The sequence below is a fragment of the Dasypus novemcinctus genome, chromosome 21, assembly GCF_030445035.2.
Source record: "Dasypus novemcinctus isolate mDasNov1 chromosome 21, mDasNov1.1.hap2, whole genome shotgun sequence".
Taxonomy (NCBI): Eukaryota; Metazoa; Chordata; class Mammalia; order Cingulata; family Dasypodidae; genus Dasypus; species Dasypus novemcinctus.
Window position 1 is genome coordinate 55,833,569 of NC_080693.1, and position 17,036 is coordinate 55,850,604.

The 17,036-nt window shown below is 58.9% G+C and overlaps 1 protein-coding gene across 1 annotated transcript; it reads right to left on the reverse strand.

Moving 5' to 3' along the window:
- Positions 1–568: 568 nt before the first annotated feature.
- NGFR (nerve growth factor receptor) lies at positions 569–16,754 on the reverse strand. The gene is made up of 6 exons (XM_004455412.5): positions 16,580–16,754; positions 10,082–10,223; positions 6,802–7,161; positions 2,926–3,184; positions 1,591–1,751; positions 569–989 (listed from the first exon to the last, which is right to left on the reverse strand). Exons 1-6 carry the CDS (start codon positions 16,652–16,654, stop codon positions 688–690), a joined length of 1,299 nt encoding a protein of 432 aa, XP_004455469.2. The 5' UTR covers positions 16,655–16,754; the 3' UTR covers positions 569–687.
- Positions 16,755–17,036: the final 282 nt, after the last annotated feature.

Genomic DNA, 17,036 nt, shown 5'->3' on the forward strand with positions numbered 1-17,036 from the left:
CGAGACATTTCCCTGGGGAGTTGCCCTCCCCTGACCTTCGAACAAACCTGAGGTCTCAGCCCCTCGTGCAGAGAGGAGGGTGCCAGCCCGCCCTTGGCCTCCACAGTGCCAGGTGGCTTTGGGCAAGTCACCTTTCCGGGCCTCACCGTCCTGTCTGTGAGGCAAAGGGGTGGACTGGATTTCACAACTCCCTTCCGGCTCCCACCCTCCTCCCAGGCCAGGGACGGGGAGAAGGAGCTGAGGGATTCAGGGCACTGTGATGCTCCCTCCTTCCCAAGTTCACAGTGGAGAGCCCACAGCTCTGGTTGCTCAGCCCCCTGAGTCTCTGGGGCCTTGTCACCGTCCCCTAACACCATCTCCGGTGTCAGCCCCCAGTTAGGACAGCTGCTAGGATGGGAGGGGGCTGGTGTGGGAAGACGGGAGCAGAAGGTCTGAGGGGGCGGGGGCGGGTGGGGGTTAGGCAGCGGGCACTGCTCTGCCTGAAGAGGGAGAGTGACCGGAAGCGCAGGGACCACACGGGAAGCATGAGGGCTGTGGTTGGGGCCTGGGCTCCGGGACTGGCCAGAGGGACTGGCCAGAGGAGCTCAGCTCTGGCGGGCCCGCCTGCCCCAGGGGGCGGGCTCTGCGGGGTTGGCTGGAGCGGCAGTCGTCGGAATGTGGGGGCAGGGCGGGGGCTCCCGGGTGGGCTCACACGGGGGACGTGGCCGTGGACTCGCTGCACAGGCTCTCGACGATGTCGGCTCGCTGGATGCGGCGCAGGGCGGCCAGGAGGGCGTCGAGCGTCGCGCTGTCCTGGGCGGCCCAGCTGGCAAGCAGGGCGCGGACCGGGCAGGCCTCGTGGGTGAAGGAGTCTATGTGCTCAGGCTGGTAGCCCAGCTCGCCCGCCAGGTGCCGCCAGGTGTCCCCCGCGGAGCCGTTGAGCAGCTTCTCCACCTCCTCCCGCTTGGCCGGGGGCAAGCTGCTGTACAGGCCTCCGTCACCCTTGAGGGCTGCCAAAAACCCAGAGCCCAGTCAGGTCCTACCTGCTGGACCCACCCCTCCTGGACCTCCCCTGTATGCATGGGGGCCTAGGTTAAGACTCAAAAGGGGCTGAGGCAGAGGGATGGCCAAGATGAGATCCTGGATGGGGGACCTGGGGGGACAGGGCTGTGGAGGGGACGCTGACTCATGCCCCCTCCTCGCTCATAGCTCCAGCACTCTCTCCACTGCCTCCTCTCCCCCAGCGATGACTCCTCGGAGAAGGAGACTGGGCTTCTCAATCCCAGACTCAGATGCAGCAAGTGTCCTGGAGCCGGGCTAGTAATTAGGATACATAATTAACTACTTGTTCCCCAGAAGTCCAGGGCAGGAGGCTAATTGCAACCACTTTGGGGAGTAATTAGCCCCAGGGGGGACAATTAGCTTGATGAGTCTGGTTGCTCCGACTTGTAAAAGCCTCCACATCCTCAATCATCCCATTGGGAAGGACCCCCGCCCGTCCCCTGCTCCCTGCCTCTCCCATCCATCCCCACGGAGCCCACGGTTACACAGCCCCTCCGGCAGGCCTTCCTAGAGGCTAACCCTAGTCCCTCCAGTTGTCCCTCTGCTCACCCTGGCCGGCGGCAGTCTGAGTGTGTGGCTGCTGGTCATGCAGGCTCTGGCTGTCCACAGAGATGCCGCTGTCGCTGTGCAGCTTCTCTCCCTCGGGTGGGGGGGTCTGGTTCACGGGCCGGCTATTGGCTCCTTGCTTGTTCTGCTTGCAGCTGTTCCACCTGGAGCCGGAGGACAGGCCCAGACTCGGGGTCACGGGGCTGTGCTGGCCAACAGGGTCGGGGGCATGGGAGGTGCCCAGACACCACCCCAACCACCCCATCCAAGGTTCTGTCTCTTCCCATATCTGCCCCTGGCCTACACGGAAAGCTCCCGGATGGCAGGGGGTGCTTGCAGGGGTTGGTGCACATCGAAGGCAGTCAATAAGTGTTCACGGAATGAAAGGAGTGCAAATAAATGACTTCCTACGAATTCCGCTTCTAGAATCTACCCTTCTAAAATACTTCCACATGTGTGCAGAGATATATACAAGGATTTCCTCTGCAATGAGAAGCAATAACAAAAACTGAACACAAATGTCCATCAATGGGGACTGGTTAAATAAATTACGGCCCATCCATATTATTGAATGAGTGGCTGCAGATAATCAGATAATCTATATGTCCTCAGGCAAGTTCTCCCGAGGGAGATTAAGTGAAAAAGTGAGTTGTAGAATATGTACGGTGTGATGCCACAGATTAAAAAAAACAAAACAAAAAAAAAACCTGTGTGTTTATGTATAACTATAAAAAATATATACATGTGTGTTTGGGAAGCGTCCATTCCAAACAGGCTTCAGGGAGGAAAGGGGGAGGATCTGGGGAGGTGAAAGGGGACTTCTACTTTTTGCTTTACTGTTGGTCTTATTTGCATTTTCCACGAGCATGTGCTACTTTGATTTTTTTTTTTTAAGAATGAAAAATGCATTAAAAAATGTAAAACCCCTTCTGGAAATTCTTGCATGTCCTGGATTCCTGGGTGTGGGTGCCACGGGATCCCATGTGTGACACGGGGAGGGAAGGGGGAATGTCCACACACAGGGGATGGTGTGGGTGAGTGGGGTGCAGGGGCTGGAGACCCAGGAGCTGGTGGGGAAGGCTCTCTTGTGGGTGCAGCTGGGGACAGGGGCTGGGAGGGGAGCGGTCTGGGAGTGGGGAGGTGCCGGGGCCAGGAATGGATGGGGAGAATCCCCTTCCCTCACTCCCGCTGACCTGCCGCACCTGAGGCTGCTGGGGGGTAAGGTGAGCTCGGTTTGGGGTCGAGTTAAAAGGGTGAGGGTGTTTTCAGGTCAAGATCAGGGCAAAGCCTCCTTGAGGGTGCGGGTCCCACTCTCTGTCCTCAGCGCCGCCTCCTCACCTCTTGAAGGCAATGTAGGCCACGAGGCCCACAACCACAGCGGCCAGGATGGAGCAGTAGACAGGGATGAGGTTGTCGGCGGTCCCTCGGGTCACCACGGGCTGGGAGCTGCCCATCACTGTGGTCACCACGTCTGCCACTGTGCTGGTTACGAGGTCTGGCTCTGGAGGTCCTTCCGGCTCCGGCTCCGGGGTGCTGGGGGCTGGGCTGTCCGAGCCCTCCGGGGGCGTGGCCCGTGTCATCCAACGGCCGGGGATCTCTGGGAGAAAGGGCCCCCGCAGTGAGGTCCCTCTCCACCCCACAGACCCCCAGCTCATCTTCCTGAGCTCCCACCCCTGGCTCCGGGTGCTTGTGCACATGACACCACGATGGTGGAGGGGGTTGGGGGAACTGGGTTCCCGTCCTCCCTGTCCCTGTCTTGCTGTGTAACTCTGGACCAGTTCCTTCTCTCTCTGGGCCTCAATTTCCCCATCTACAGAATGGGAATGTTCAGACAACTGGCTCCCTTCCTACTTGGGCATGGTTGTGGTCCTAGACTTCTATTCTGCCTCTCTTGGGTAACCAAGAGCCTGGCAAGGAGACGAACACACGAAGAAGGGAGAGTAAGCCACAGGGAAACAGCAAGATGCAGTCACTCTGGGCGAGTGTCACAACCTCACTGGCTGGAGACGACCCCAGATTGCCTTGTCCTAAGTAGGATGGAGTTACTCAGGGCTGGTTAGAGAGGTGCCTGCTCCCACACCCCCTCCTGAGAGCTGCCACCCAGCCTGTGTTGTTCCAGGCTCTAAGGGTGGGGGGAGGTGGGTGCCCAGCTGGCTTGCTGCTCTCTGGCCAGTTCTTAGTGACCTGCCTCAGTTTCCTGCTCTGCCTGGCTCCAATACAGTCTGATCAGAAGCCTCCCTGGGCGCAAGCAGACCTCAGGTGGAAGGAGTGCCTACAAAGCAGGTACTGCTGACTGCTGCAGGGAGAGGAGCCCATGGTTCACTACCCATCTCGGCCCCCCTCATGCCAGTTGGGCATGGCCAGCCTCCCTGGCAGGGGACCCAGCAACTCCTGGCACCATGGGAGGGATTTTCCATTTTGCCACCCAGCTGGGGGCAGTGCCAGGGGTTGTGGGCTCTGGAGGGCCCGGGAATACCTGTCTGGGCAAAGTTACCCACCCCATCCATCCTCACTTCCCATGCCTGGGGCAGGGAGGGAAAGCAGACAACGGGGTAAAGCAAGCCAGCGGGGTACAGAGGAGGGCACCTTGCTTCCCAGCCCACAGTCTGCCCACCCAAGTTGGAGATGAAGCTGCCCAGTGGTCTTTGGGTCTCCTTGGCTCCAGATGCAGGTGCTTCAAAGGCCCCCATTTCCAGCACCTTCTGAGGGCTAAGGCCCCCAAACATGAATCTGGAATCCATCTGGCTGGCGGTGGGGAGGGGCTGTCACCTGCCACCCCTCCTCACCCTCCTCCATCTCAGTCCCAGGAGGAGGTGGACAGAGTGGGGCAGGAGGTAGAGGAGAGGCAGTCCAGAAAGAGTGCTGGGCCGGGAGGGCTTCTCCTGCCTGCTAGGGGACTGGGCAAGCTGAGAGGGCTGGAGACAGAGCCCAGCTCAGATGTGGCCCAGCCCGGAGGCTGAAGGGGTGTGTGTGTGTGCATGTGTGCGTGTGTGCGGAGGGTGTGTGTGTGGGGGGGATCGGGCCACCATGGAGGTTAGTGAGCAGTGGGGAAGGGCTGAGGCAGGGCGGGAAGAAGTCAGAGAGGCGCAGACAGCGTCATCCAGGGCACTTTCTCCCCATCTCTCCATCCCTCTGATGGGGGCAGGAGGATGAGATCCAGATGTGGCCCTGTCCACCAGCATTCCAGCCCGCTCAGCCCTTGGCTGGTCCTGACAGTCTTTTCCGGAATGGGAGCTGCCAGACTTGGGAGTGGAAGGAGGAACCAGGTTACCCCTCCTAAACCCACACTTCACTGGGGCAAGGGGGTAGCCCTTCTCCTCAAGGGTGAGTGAGTCACCATGTTGACATTTGAAATGTATAAGCAGGAAAGTACGGACAGGGGTGTGTGTGTGGGGGTGTGGGCAACTGAACCAAGAATCAAATTCCATTTCCTGAAATGGTCCCTCTGCCCTCTCTCTCCAGCTGACATTTAACCCTTCAGAGGCTGGAGCTGAAAGGGAAAGAGGGGCAAGGATAAACCCACCCCTCAGAGGTACCCTCCTCCCTCGGGGTGGTGGGGGGAATGGGGTGGTATCTGGGAGGAATCTGTGAATGCTCCCAAAGGCAGATCCTACCCCTTCCCCAGCCAGCGCCTTTCTTTGCTCTAACCGTGCCCCTAAGCACCCCACTGGCTGATCCAGACTTGCCTGTGGATCGGGAGCAGGGCTGCTGGCTGCTGAGCCCCCTCCGTGTTCTGCCTGGTGACTGGCACTGCTTGCCTATCTCCCAGCCCAGGGCAATTGCCCGGGGAACCAGCACTTTCTGTCCTCCCACCCTCCCAAGCTTCACACACAGACATGGCCTCCGCCCAGCCTGATAGCCCTCTCCACCAGGAGCTCCCTGAGCCAGAGGCCGTGGGTGGTGGGAAGGAAGGCATGGGTGTGTCGGAGCCTCTGTCAGCCTGGAGGCTCCCCACGTGCTGGGATGTATTTCCCCCACCAGGTGGGGGGCTGGCTGAAGGCAGAAGCTGTGCTGCTTCCATCAGAATAGAGGTTCCTGAAAGTTGGGGCTGTGCTCTCCCTCAGCTGGGGACCAAGTGCTGGGACTGTGTCTCCCTCATTAAACTGGGGCTCCCCGAGGGCAGAGGATGTCTCTCTCCCATCACCCTGGGGGCTACCTGAAGGAGGGGCGGTGCTGCCTGCTCAGATTGAGGGCACTCTAAGGGCTAGGTCCCCAGAGGCAAAGAGTTAATTGGGCACAAGACCACAGGTGACAGATGGCCACCCCCCTCCATGAGACAGGCCTCACCAGAGACCAAAACAGCTCTGCCCTGGCACACAGGGCCCCCCGGAGCTTCCTGCCCCAACCTGGGAACTACTGCATCTCCTTGGGGTCCTGTGCCTGGCTAAGGTGGGGAACCCCCACTCCCTTCCATGCAGAACCTGGGAGCTCTCCATACGCACCCTGCCCCGTTCTCAGGCTTCCCAGCCCCTCTTCTTCTGCCCCAAAGCCCCTCCTCCCACCTACTTCCTAGGGGTCCCCGTGTCCAACATCATCTTTCACTAGATTGTCACAATGATGGCCGACCCCTCCCCAGATACCACACTTTGAAGTGGACCAGCCACTTCCCGTAATCCACAACAACCCTGCTGACCACAGGACCAGTGAAGAAACAGGTCTGAGACAAGGTGACCCCCAAAAACCCCTGAGATGGATTCCACCCCAGGTTCCAAAGGGCACTTGAGTCCAGAGCCACAAACCACCTTGGACCTAGACTCAGAGCCAAAGAGGCCTCAGAGCCAAAGGGGCCCAACTCCAGAGGCGTTCAAGCACCTCTCGCAGGTCAGAAAGCTGCCTCCTCTTTGCTCTAGGCAAAAGTACCCCCCTTCCAGGGCTGCCGCCTTCGAGCTGCTCATCTCCTGCCAATCCAACGGCCAGCTGGCAGCCACAGCTCATCAAAGCCCTGGAGAATGAGTCCCAGGGTAGTAACCCACAGACTGGGAGGATGGCAGAGGCTTTCAAAATACCCCAAAGAGCCGAGGCCTTCTGTAAGGAAAGGATGGGAACCACCTCCTCCCTAAGGGAGGAGACCCGTCCAGGGAGGGTGCCCGCTGCCTCAAGGTCACGGAGCCTCCCTAGCAGGCCAGGAGGGGACTCTTCTTCGGCCCCAGGGGCGCCTGTCCTCACGGCCCCAGCCCCGCCCTGCGCAGTGCCCTGCGTCCCAGCCGCACTCACCCTCGCACTCGGCGTCCGCCCAGCGCGTGCACTCGCGCAGCTGGCGCTCGGTGTCCTCGCACACAGTACAGGGCAGGCACGGGTCCACGTGGTTGGCCTCGTCGGAGTACGTGCCGTCGGGGCACTCCTCGCACACGGTGTTCTGCTTGTCCTGGCAGGAGAACACGAGGCCCGAGCCTGCCTCGCACACGCGACACGCCTCGCAGCGCCCGGTTGTGTCGTCCTGGTAGTAGCCATAGGCACAGCGGCACACGGCGTCGTCCGCCTCCACGCAGGGTGCTGACATGCTCTGCAGGCCCACGCACTCGGTGCACGGCTTGCACGGCTCGGTGGCGCTCACCACGTCGGAGAACGTCACGCCTGAGGGCAGAAGGACGGAAGGGGAGCAGCCAGCCCAGAATTCAGCCTCCTGCCCATTGGCATGGCTACCATGGCCCGCAGGCCCCACCCTCTTGCTAGGTCCCTGATCCTCTGCCCGTGAAAGCTGGGGAACTCCATCCTCCTGGTAGCGATGGCCCTGAGACTCCGTGGAGTAGCCCAGTTGCCGCAGGTAAATTTCCTGTTCCCAGCATAATTAAGGAATAATCCGAGCATGGTTCCCACCCAGCCCTCCCTGCAGGCCAGAGCTGGGCTGTGAACCCAGCCCAGGCATCGCCGGCCTTCTACCAGCCTCCCCACCTCAGCTGCCTGGCTGTCTCCTGTCCCCACCCCGCCTCCCTGCAAAGGTGGGGGCTCAGGTGTGGTCTGAATGGAGTAACTAGGATTGGACAGCAGGACTTCCCACCCACCGCGCTTCCCCAGCCTCCTGAAGGGCTGGACTCTTGAGGGTGGGGATGGGACTCCAGGCAAGAAAGTTCAGGTATAGCAGGAGGATTGAAGCTAGAAAGCAAGAAGGACCTGCAGAGATAGTCCTCTACCCTTTCAACTGGCATAAAGGGAAGATTTTCAAGCTCACTCTTGACTCATGCTCTCTTAATTGATGCCGTGTGCACGCGCGTGCGTGCAGGGAGGTGGCAGGCACAGAGCCAGGTCTTCTCCACCTTCTATGTGCCAACCTGAGCCCACGTGAAGCGGTCCTTGCTCTGAGGGCAGGAAGAGCAGGGGTTTAGGAACCCGCCAACCAGAGAAGGAAGGCTTGCCCAGAAGGTGGAAACAGAAGTAGAGACCAGGGTCCCCTTGGAGGGAAACTGAGGCCTGCTGCGGAGTCCAAGCTCAACATTTGCTAACGGCACACAGAGCTAGGATGGAGCCCAGGGTCCTTTATCTTGGGGAGGGGAGGGAAGCAAACAAGGAAAGAGAAGTGAAAGGGGCACAAATTGGGGGAAGGAAAAAAAGGACAGAGGGAAAAGGACCTGGAGACACACTACAGGTTCCCGAGCAAGTTCTCTTCCAAGGGAGATGGCAAGTCTGGATTCAAAACCTGGTCTCCTTACTTATTAGCGGTGTGAGTCTGGATGTTTTACTTGACCTCTCTAAGTATCATTTTCTTTCTCTGCCAAATAGGAAATAATGTATCTCCATATCTCCACTCACAGGGTTGTGGTGAAGAAGACACGAAATCCAGCATGTAAGGCACTTGGTGCACAGCAGGGATTCTCTAAAGGTTTGGCCCTTTGGGCTGGGCAGTGATAAATACAGGCACACTTCAGTGGCGGAGGGAGTCAGACAGCAGCAAGGACTTGCAGACAGAAACAGCTGAGATGGGATGTCCAAGCTGCACAAACAAGTGTCCTATCTGTCCGGCACGGTGTAGGCAGGGGGGTGGCCCCAGTCACATGTGGAGGGGAAGGTGGGAGCCCCACCCATGGGAAAATGTAGAAAATTAGCAGAAAACTCCTGGGAGAGTTTTAGGGGGTGTGAAAAATGTGGTCTTTTTTGGCAGAGAATGAAGGCAGGAGCTTAATGGGTTTCCTTGTGGAAACATTTTGAGGATGGAGAGAAAGTCCACTGGGGTCTCCACCCCATAAAGCAGCCTCGTAAAGGCGGCCTGTTAATGCAGCTGGAGGAGGAGGGGGAAGGAAGAGTCTGCATCTGCTTCTGCTCCCACCTCCCCTCCTCTTCCGCAGGGCTCCCCCACCCTCCCTAGGGACCCCTGGGCAGAAGGGAGTGGGGTCCCGGAGATTTAGGAGGAGAGGCCCTGAGCTGGAGCCCATGAACTAGAGAGGCTGACTGCGGACAGTCCAGGGTGGCCCCTGGTTGGCTAACCCTACCCTGGGTTCGACACCCTTTTAGCCCTGGGGCAGGGCAAATGCAAAGGCCCTGCAGCATGTCCAGCCTCCCTGCCCAGGCCCAGGAGGCCCTCTGCTGGGGGAGGAGAGGGATGGAGCTTTAGGATCCATAGGTGGGAAAACTGGCTTCTGGGAACACTAAGGAGTAAGGGCTGCCTAAAGAATAGATAGGCTCTGTGTGTGTGTGTGTGTGTGTGTAGGTAGAGAGGCAGGCAGGTGAACTGAGAATTGCCAGCTCTGTCCCCAGCGTGGTTAGAGCATAACCTGACCATGGATCCCCCGACCTCCCAGACCTCCAGGTGGGCAATTAATGCCAGGTAAAAGGCAGGCCCTAAGCCAAAGGTTTCTGAAGACTGGGGGCACCCAGTAGAGACAGAAACGCCTGACTCAAAAACACAGAGAATTCAGAACCCAGATAAGGCTGGGGGCAGGGAGCCCACACCTGCCATGCCACCAGCCCTGGAACAGTTTCTGCCCCTTGGAATAAAATCTCAGGCAGGAATGGCCACAGCTCCCCTCCGCCACAACTTGACATCACCCCACAGGAAGGACCTCCTTCTTCACCCTGCTCCAACCCCCAACCCGGCTTCCTCTTTGAAGGCTTTGCATCCTAGGTCAAAGCTGGAGAGCAGTGGGTCTGGGGGGCAGGTAGCCACACCTTCCCCAGGATCCCCCAAGGTCAGTCTCCAGGGCAACCAGGATTTGAACCTTGTCCCCCTTCCCCCAAACACACAGAGGGTAAGTGGCAACCATTGATTTTGCAGTGTAGATATTTTTAGCTGGTCTTAGCATCAGCTACTCGCCCTTGCCTGGCCACATTCTTCTATGTGGCCTCTCTGCTTGGGGCCTGGGAAGGGGCATCCCTTAGGGATCCCCCATCAGGTCCCTCTCCTCCCTCTGCCTAGGTCTCTCATCCATTCTCAGCTCCTCCTTTCTGCCTCCTACTCTGGGCCCAAGCAGTGGTGGGCAGGGGACTGCCAGCAGGCAGAGCACATGCAAGGCTCTTCCCCCTTGGCCCTTCCCTCTCCTCTGCTGAAACACCCCATACTCACTGTCCAAGCAGGGCTCGCACATGGTCTGGTTGGCTCCGCAAGGCTGGGCCACTCCCTCTCCCAGGTTGCAAGCTTTGCAGCACTCCCCGCTGTGGGTGTACAGGTCTGTGGGGCATGCCTCCTTGGCACTGCTGAGGGACACCTGGGGGGATCAGAGGGTCAGACTGGGGAGAGAAAGTTGGGGGGGGGGGTTCTTCTGATTGATCAGATGCCCGCTCCTAATGCCTTCTATTGGAACCACCTGGATTGGGATGAGCTCACCAGGGAGGCATTAGACACATCAAAGCTGGCAGGGAAGAAACACAGTGGGGGTACAATGTACCCCTGCAGGCTACTGGGGGCTTGAGGTCAGAGCCTCAGATGCTGACCTTTTGCAAATTCATCTTGGGGTTACAGCAACTCCTGGATTCCCAAGGATACACCACATGGAGCAGGGGCCTGAGGTCCAGAAGGGGACCTTGGGGCAGGGATGTCGTGAATGGTTGGACAGGTGTGGGCATGCAGAGGGGTCCCAGCCAGGGGGGCAACTATGAGCTGAAATCCAGCCCATGTCCATTTGCTAAGCCGCACACCTGCAGGGCTGCATCTGCCCAGAGCCTTCTTCTAACTCACCCAAAGGCCAGCAGCACCCTACTCCTGGGCCCTAACTCCACCAGGTTCACTGTCAAGTGGGAGGTATCTGAAGCCAAGAGCAGATGGCAGAGGGAAGAGGCTTGGGTTCGAATTCTGAGTCTGCACTTGAGTTCTGGCCTACCCTGCCCTGCCTGGCCGTTCCTCCTGGCATCTATGTTTTCCCATACAGATAGAGATGGCGACAGCTTGGTGCCAGGGCAAAGGACCAGCCAATCGGCAGGATTCTGGTGCCAGCAGAGGGAGAAAGGGATGCCTGTTATCAATGACAGGACAGTGGCTGCTCTCACCAGTCAGCAGCCCTGCTCCCCCAGGGTTGATCTCCAGCCACCAGCCCTCCTCTCTCACCCTGCCCCCCACACAGCCGCCGGGAACAGCACTGGGACCAGGGGAAAGGGGAGTCAGATTCCTGCTGCTGAAGCATCTTTGCCCACGGATGGAACGATTTAGCACCAGATTGCCTCGAGGGTGGGGCTGCTGGAGGCTTGCTTTAGGTTTCTGTTCCTTAAAAAAATCCTAATGTCTCATAAAACTCCAAAGCCTGCTTTCCTGGCCCCAAACCATGCGGCCCCCCGTTTAATGGTGAGAGGAAGTATGGGCTGTCAGGTCGTGGAGTCAGGAGGGAGCTTTCCAAGGTGATTGCGGGCATGCCAATGCCTCCCCACTGGCCAGGTTATGGCCAAGGGGCTTGTTCCCTCCAGCCCTTTGCTTTCGAGGGGCGGGAACGAGCAGGCAGGGGTCTGGATCAGCCCTAGAGGTGGCTTGTGGTCCTCACGAGGTGTGCGGAGAGGGTCCAGGCAGTGCAGGAGGGGGAAGTGGGTCACCACCACCACTCCCAGATGGCAGCAGCGCACAGTGCTGGGAACTTCTGCAGACCAGGCGCCTGGAAGCCCCCAGAAAGCCCCCAGACGCAGGCTTTCCCCCAGGACACGGGATTCCAGAGGGGTCTGCTCTGATTTCTTTTCATCCTTTAGGGCTACACTTAAATGTCACTATTTCAGGGAAATGGTCCTGTCGCCCCCACCCCTCCCAGATCCAGGCTGAACTGCCGGGTGAGAGGCTCTCTCTGCCCACTGTTGTGGTTCGACCTGGTACTTTACTGACTCTGCTAGACTGTCAGCTCTCTAAGGGCAGAGTCTGGCACAGTACCTGGTACACAGTAGGGACATGGTAGGAACCCAATGTACATTCTATGGAATTTAAGACCACGAAAATGACTCTTTCTGGATAGGTGAGTTTCCAAAGAGTCAAGAGACTGCTCCTCGAATCATCTAATGTTGTCCATTTTAACCATGGCAGCTGCACCTTGCTCTGTCTCTGGAACATACTTTCACAATTTCCCCATGACTCAGGGTTTATACCAATGATTATTCTGGGCTGCAATGCGGTGAAGCTCTTGTGTTCTTTCTCCCAAATGACCACACTTTCACCTGTGAGTCCTCCTGTCAGCTTTTTAAATGGTTTTTCTGTCCCTCCCTTCCTGTCTAGATATCAGTTGTCAATTTTTGCTGCTACCGGTGTGTGACCTGAATCTGCTCCTCCCCCACCATTCTAATTTATTAGGTCGAATTGAATCCCTAGAAACGAGGTAACTAGCCTTGTTAAAAAGTGAGCGTAGAGAGGGTTTGGATCTGGAAGGGGCAACTCTGAGTAAAACCTGTGAGCTCCGTCGGTGCCTCCCTCCTTAACTCCTGCTGTTGCTCTGAATCTTGGCTCAATACTTGGGAGCTGAGTGACCTGGGGCAGGTTTTGAACTTCTCTGTGCCTGGGTTTCCTCCTCATTAGGTAATAACAGCAGTGCCTGCCTCATAGAGTTGCTGGAGGCATGAAATGAGTAGCTGAGGAAGGGGCTTTGGGAGCCCCTCTTTTCTCTTCTCCAAGGTCTGACTTCTTCCTCTGTGGCTCTGGGTTGTGTTCCAGTTACTTGTGGTCGGTAGAGCCCTGGGCTCTGAGAGCTGAGGGGCTCTGTCTGCGGCAGTTCTGGATGGGGTGAGAGCTGTGAGAGCAGGGGGCCGGAGATACATCAAGAGATACTTGCCTTCCAAGGAGAATCTGAAGAGGGCATGGGGACCAAAGAAAGGTGGGAAATTGCTATTGTTAAAATATACGGACTCAACAACTATTTGCTAAGTTTCTGATGAGATGTGGCCCCTGACCTGTGTGTGAGGCGGTCACAGTCCCATGAGGGAGAGACATGTCATCCCAAACAACTGCTCCAGAGGCCAAGAGGCTGAGGGGGATAGACTTAAGGAATTGCCTTCATCCTTCTCTGACAGATGGACAAACAGGACCAGACAGATCACTCAGCCAAGTGGCCTGATGTGCAGTCCCTGCTTCACCCTCCTCAGGTCCAAGGCTGAGCAATCTTTGGAGGCAGGGCAGGGTGACCAGGGTACAGGTCAACTGCTCCAAAATCAGATCCAAAACGATCACTTTACCAAAATGATAGACACATTGGCCTAAAATTTGTATTTATCACACTTATTTAAAATTCAATAGAGTTTCATCCCATTTTCAGGAATATTTTCTATCTGTTTCTATTTTTCAGCCTTTCAAGGCTTTTTAAGGAACTAAGGTGGAAATGCCCTTAGCTGAAACGACTTTTAAGAATCTTTAAAACGTTTTTAAAGTGGGACAAAATAGAAAAACACACCAAAATAGTTGAAAGTATTTGAAAAGTACTATATGAACGCTTTAGTGTGATGACAGGGGCTTATTCACAACAGCGTCCGCAAAGGGTTCCTCAGGTAAACAGAACCACGGCCACTTCAGTGGGACTGGGGGCTTTTCAAATATCTAGAGCAGGGGTTCTGAACCTTTTTTGTTCCAAGGACCCTTTTGCCAGTCAGGTGAAAACCACAGACCCTACACTGTGTATTATTTGATGAATATATCCCACCGGCACCAACATGTCCCCACAGGAATTTTTTAAAAATTTAGAGTCAAGCTCATGGACTCCTTTGTTAAGAACCCCAGATCTGGAGGGTCTTTGAGGCTGATGCAAACCCAGGGAAAGCACGAGCCCCCCATTGGGTAGGTGTTGAGTTGAGGGTGGGAGACCTAGGCTAGTGTGGACACCTGGTGGGAGGTGGGGGCTCTGCGTGGAGGACGGGGGAATCAGGTTCCAAATTTGTGGGACCGAGAGCATGAAGCATGGATCCGATTTGCCAGGTTGGTGTGGGTTCAGGGCACCCATCGCCGTGACCTAGAGGGGAGATGGTGCCCTGACATAGGAGGAAAGAGCGGATTCCCAGCCAAGCATTCTGGGTTCCAACAAGGGGCCACCACTTACTAACTGGGGGAGCCTGGTCTCCTGCCTCAAAGTGTGGGAGGTCCAGCCTCCTCCCCTGTAAAATGGGAACAACTCGGATTAAATGACGCAAGAGGAAGTACTCAGGACGTGCGTGGCACTTTGTAGGTATCCAACAAATTGTATTATTTCTGCCTTTCCACCCCCGACCCCCCGGGAAGAAACGAGGCGTGTGAACCAGGCTGGGCTGGTACAGCCAGGTGGGGCCCCTTCCTTCCCTCCCCCTCCAAGCTCGGCCTCTCCCGCCCGCCCATTTGCTGCCTTAGCTGCATCCCTATTAGGCGCATTAGCCTTCCCGGCGGCTCCGGTTACAGACGTCTGAATGACAAAGTGCCTCCATTACCGGCGCGTCCCGCCAGCCGACCCGCCGGGACGCGCTCAGCCGACCCGCCGGGAAGCGCTCTGGTTTCAGCGCTCTCTCGCCGCGGCCCAGGAAGGGACCGGGACTGAGGCGATGCGCAGAGGCGACCCAACCACCGCAGCCCCGGCGGCAAGGCGGCAGCGGCGGACTGTGCGCTGGGTTCACCTCCCCGAGCCCCCAGGCCCTCCAAGCCCAGCTGCCCCCCCTCCTCTTCTCTACTCGGGGGACACTCTCCTGGCCTGATCCCGAGCTTACCGCCCCTGCCCCCGCCCCCGCGCCCTCCAGGATCCACACTGCTGCCCTCCCCAGTCCGCGTCCCCCCCCCCCCCTCCGCCCCTGGAGAAGCAGCTCCTCCAGGAAGCGTTAGTCAGCAAACGTGCCGGCACGTTCTGGAGACGAAGCCACAGGTACTGACAGCTCCAGGGGACCGGGGCTGAGATTCAAGAACGGGGCCCCTACCCGGAGAGGGCCTCTGCCCACTGCACCCCTATATACCACCGCGGATCTGACTTAGGGGATGGTGTCAGCCCCGCCCCGCCCCTGGGCTGGGGCGCCGGCTGCCGCTTAAGGGATGCGGGGTCAGAAGGGCAATCAGGTGATAAGGCGTCTGTCTAGCTATGATTCTGCCCCAACTTGCTTGAGGGATCTTGACCAAGTCGTTTACATCCTTCGAGCCTCCGTTTCCTTATTATAAAACGGGAATTTGGCGACTCGATGTTCCGATGAGAGATCTTGAAGATGGCAGTGAGAGTGAGAACGCCTTCTCCATTGCCAAAGCTCCCAGGGCGCTCAGTTTATAGCCACCCTCCAGGTCACATCTCCTGAAAATCTTGTCGGAACTCCTGCGAAGACTCCGATGTTTCGAGGACCCGCCGTCCTTTGCCAAATGGGTGCTTAAGGACACGCCAAAGAAGCCGAGACGTCCAGGCACCCCAACCTTGCTCGGGCCAAGCCACTTCCACCCAAAGCGGGGCGGGGCGCGGGCGGGATCCCGGCCCTCCTGAGCGCAGGAGCCGAGCGAGCGGCCTGCGCCGCGCTCCAGTCACCGAACTTAGCGGGCTGCGGCGCGCAGTCCCGTGCGCGGACGCAACTCGGGGTGACACAGCCCTCGCGCCGCAGCACCCCCTGCCGGCCGCCGGCCGCCTACGCGGCCCGCGACTGCGCGTCGCCCCGACGGTCCCCGCCTAGTGCTCCCCGCGTTCTGCACCCCAAGGCACGGCTGCTGTCAGGCTGTGTCGGGCGACGCCCGCTCCAAACCTCCTGGTCGGCAGCACTGCCTCGCACCGCGGGACCACGCGCGACGTCGGAGACCGCGGGCCGTGGGCGCATCCGGAGAGCGAATTCGCCCCGGCGAAGTGGGTGCTCCCCTCGCAGTCCCGGCTCCCCAGCCACAATTCCCAGACTCGGCAAAGCCCCCGAGAAAGAGCGCGGGGGACATGCGGGGCACGTCCCCAGGGCTCTTCGGCGTCCATGCTTCCGCTGTCTCCCCTTGTCCCCCCATCCCTCAGCGGGCAGGCGGACCCCGACCGCTTTAGGGTCGCACCCTCTTCTCGATCGCCTTGCTTTTGCTTCCAACTCCCTATTCCCTTCGCCACTGTCCCTTTTTTGCCCTCCCCAACCCTAAACTGCCCTCCAGCTCTCTGAACCTCTCCTCCGCATTGTCTGGCCGGTCCCCATTGTCCGATGCCCGGTCCCCTCCGCCTCCAGTCCCTCAACCTCTTCCCTCATTGTTCCATCTCCGCGTCTCCGGTTCCCCGCCCAAGCCCGCTCACCACTCGCATCTAGAGTCCCCGTCCCGCGGCCTCTCCTTATCTCCCCTCAGTTCTGTCCCACCACCCTGTAGTTCCCTCGGGATCCCCACGTTCAAAGCCCTCTTCCGAAGAACTCAGGCATCCAAGAACCCCATGACACCCTCCCGAGACACCCCTCTCAGCTTCTCTCGCATCCTCCTGCCATACCCGAAGACCGACATCCGTGCGCCCTTCTTGTCGGCATTTCTAGCCTGGGACACAGGGTCGCCTTGGCGCTTGGATAACCCTAGATGCTTCTCTGAGGATCCGGCATCTGCGCACCCACCTCCAGCATCTGGGACCCCCATACTCTGTTCTTTCTCTAGGGTGGCGGCGCCCTGCGCCCGGCTCCCCTCGGGATTCCGATTCCTGGGAAGGAAGCGGGCTCCCCTTCGGCTAACACTCACCCCTAGGAGCAGCAGCAGCAGCAGCAGCAGCAGGCGTGGCCCGTCCATGGCGCGGCCAGTGGCACCTGCCCCCATCACCCGCCGCCCGCTGCAGCGCGCGTCTTCCAGCTCAGTCCGCTCCGCGGACAGACAGGGCAGCGCTGCGCTCCAGCGCCCGCCGGCCGGAGGTGGCCGAGGCTCGGCTCGCTCTGACGGCGGGCGGGCGGGGCTGGGTGAAGCCAGTGCGACGGCCCCGCCTCCTCCCCGCCTAGCCCGCCCACCCCCGGAACCTCGCCCGCCCGCCCTGCTGCCTCCCGGAGCGGAGCGAAGGGGAGGGGAGGGGAGGGCGTGCGAGAGCCGCGCCCGCGCGCCCTGCTGCCGCTTCTCTGCGCCTTGGGCCGTAGAGCCACTCACCCACGCCGCGCTGGTACCCTGGGCCCGGCCCGCGCAGCTGCGCCTGGGTCCGGATGCCGCTCCG

Coding starts and splice junctions, on each gene's coding strand:
- NGFR (XM_004455412.5), bottom strand. CDS start 16,654: ATGGGGGCAGGTGCCACTGGCCGCGCCATGGACGGGCCACGCCTGCTG. Junction 10,224..16,579: donor TGCTGCTGCTGCTCCTAGGG/GTGAGTGTTAGC, acceptor TGATCCCCCCAG/GTGTCCCTCAGCAGTGCCAA. Junction 990..1,590: donor TCAGACTGCCGCCGGCCAGG/GTGAGCAGAGGG, acceptor GGTTTTTGGCAG/CCCTCAAGGGTGACGGAGGC.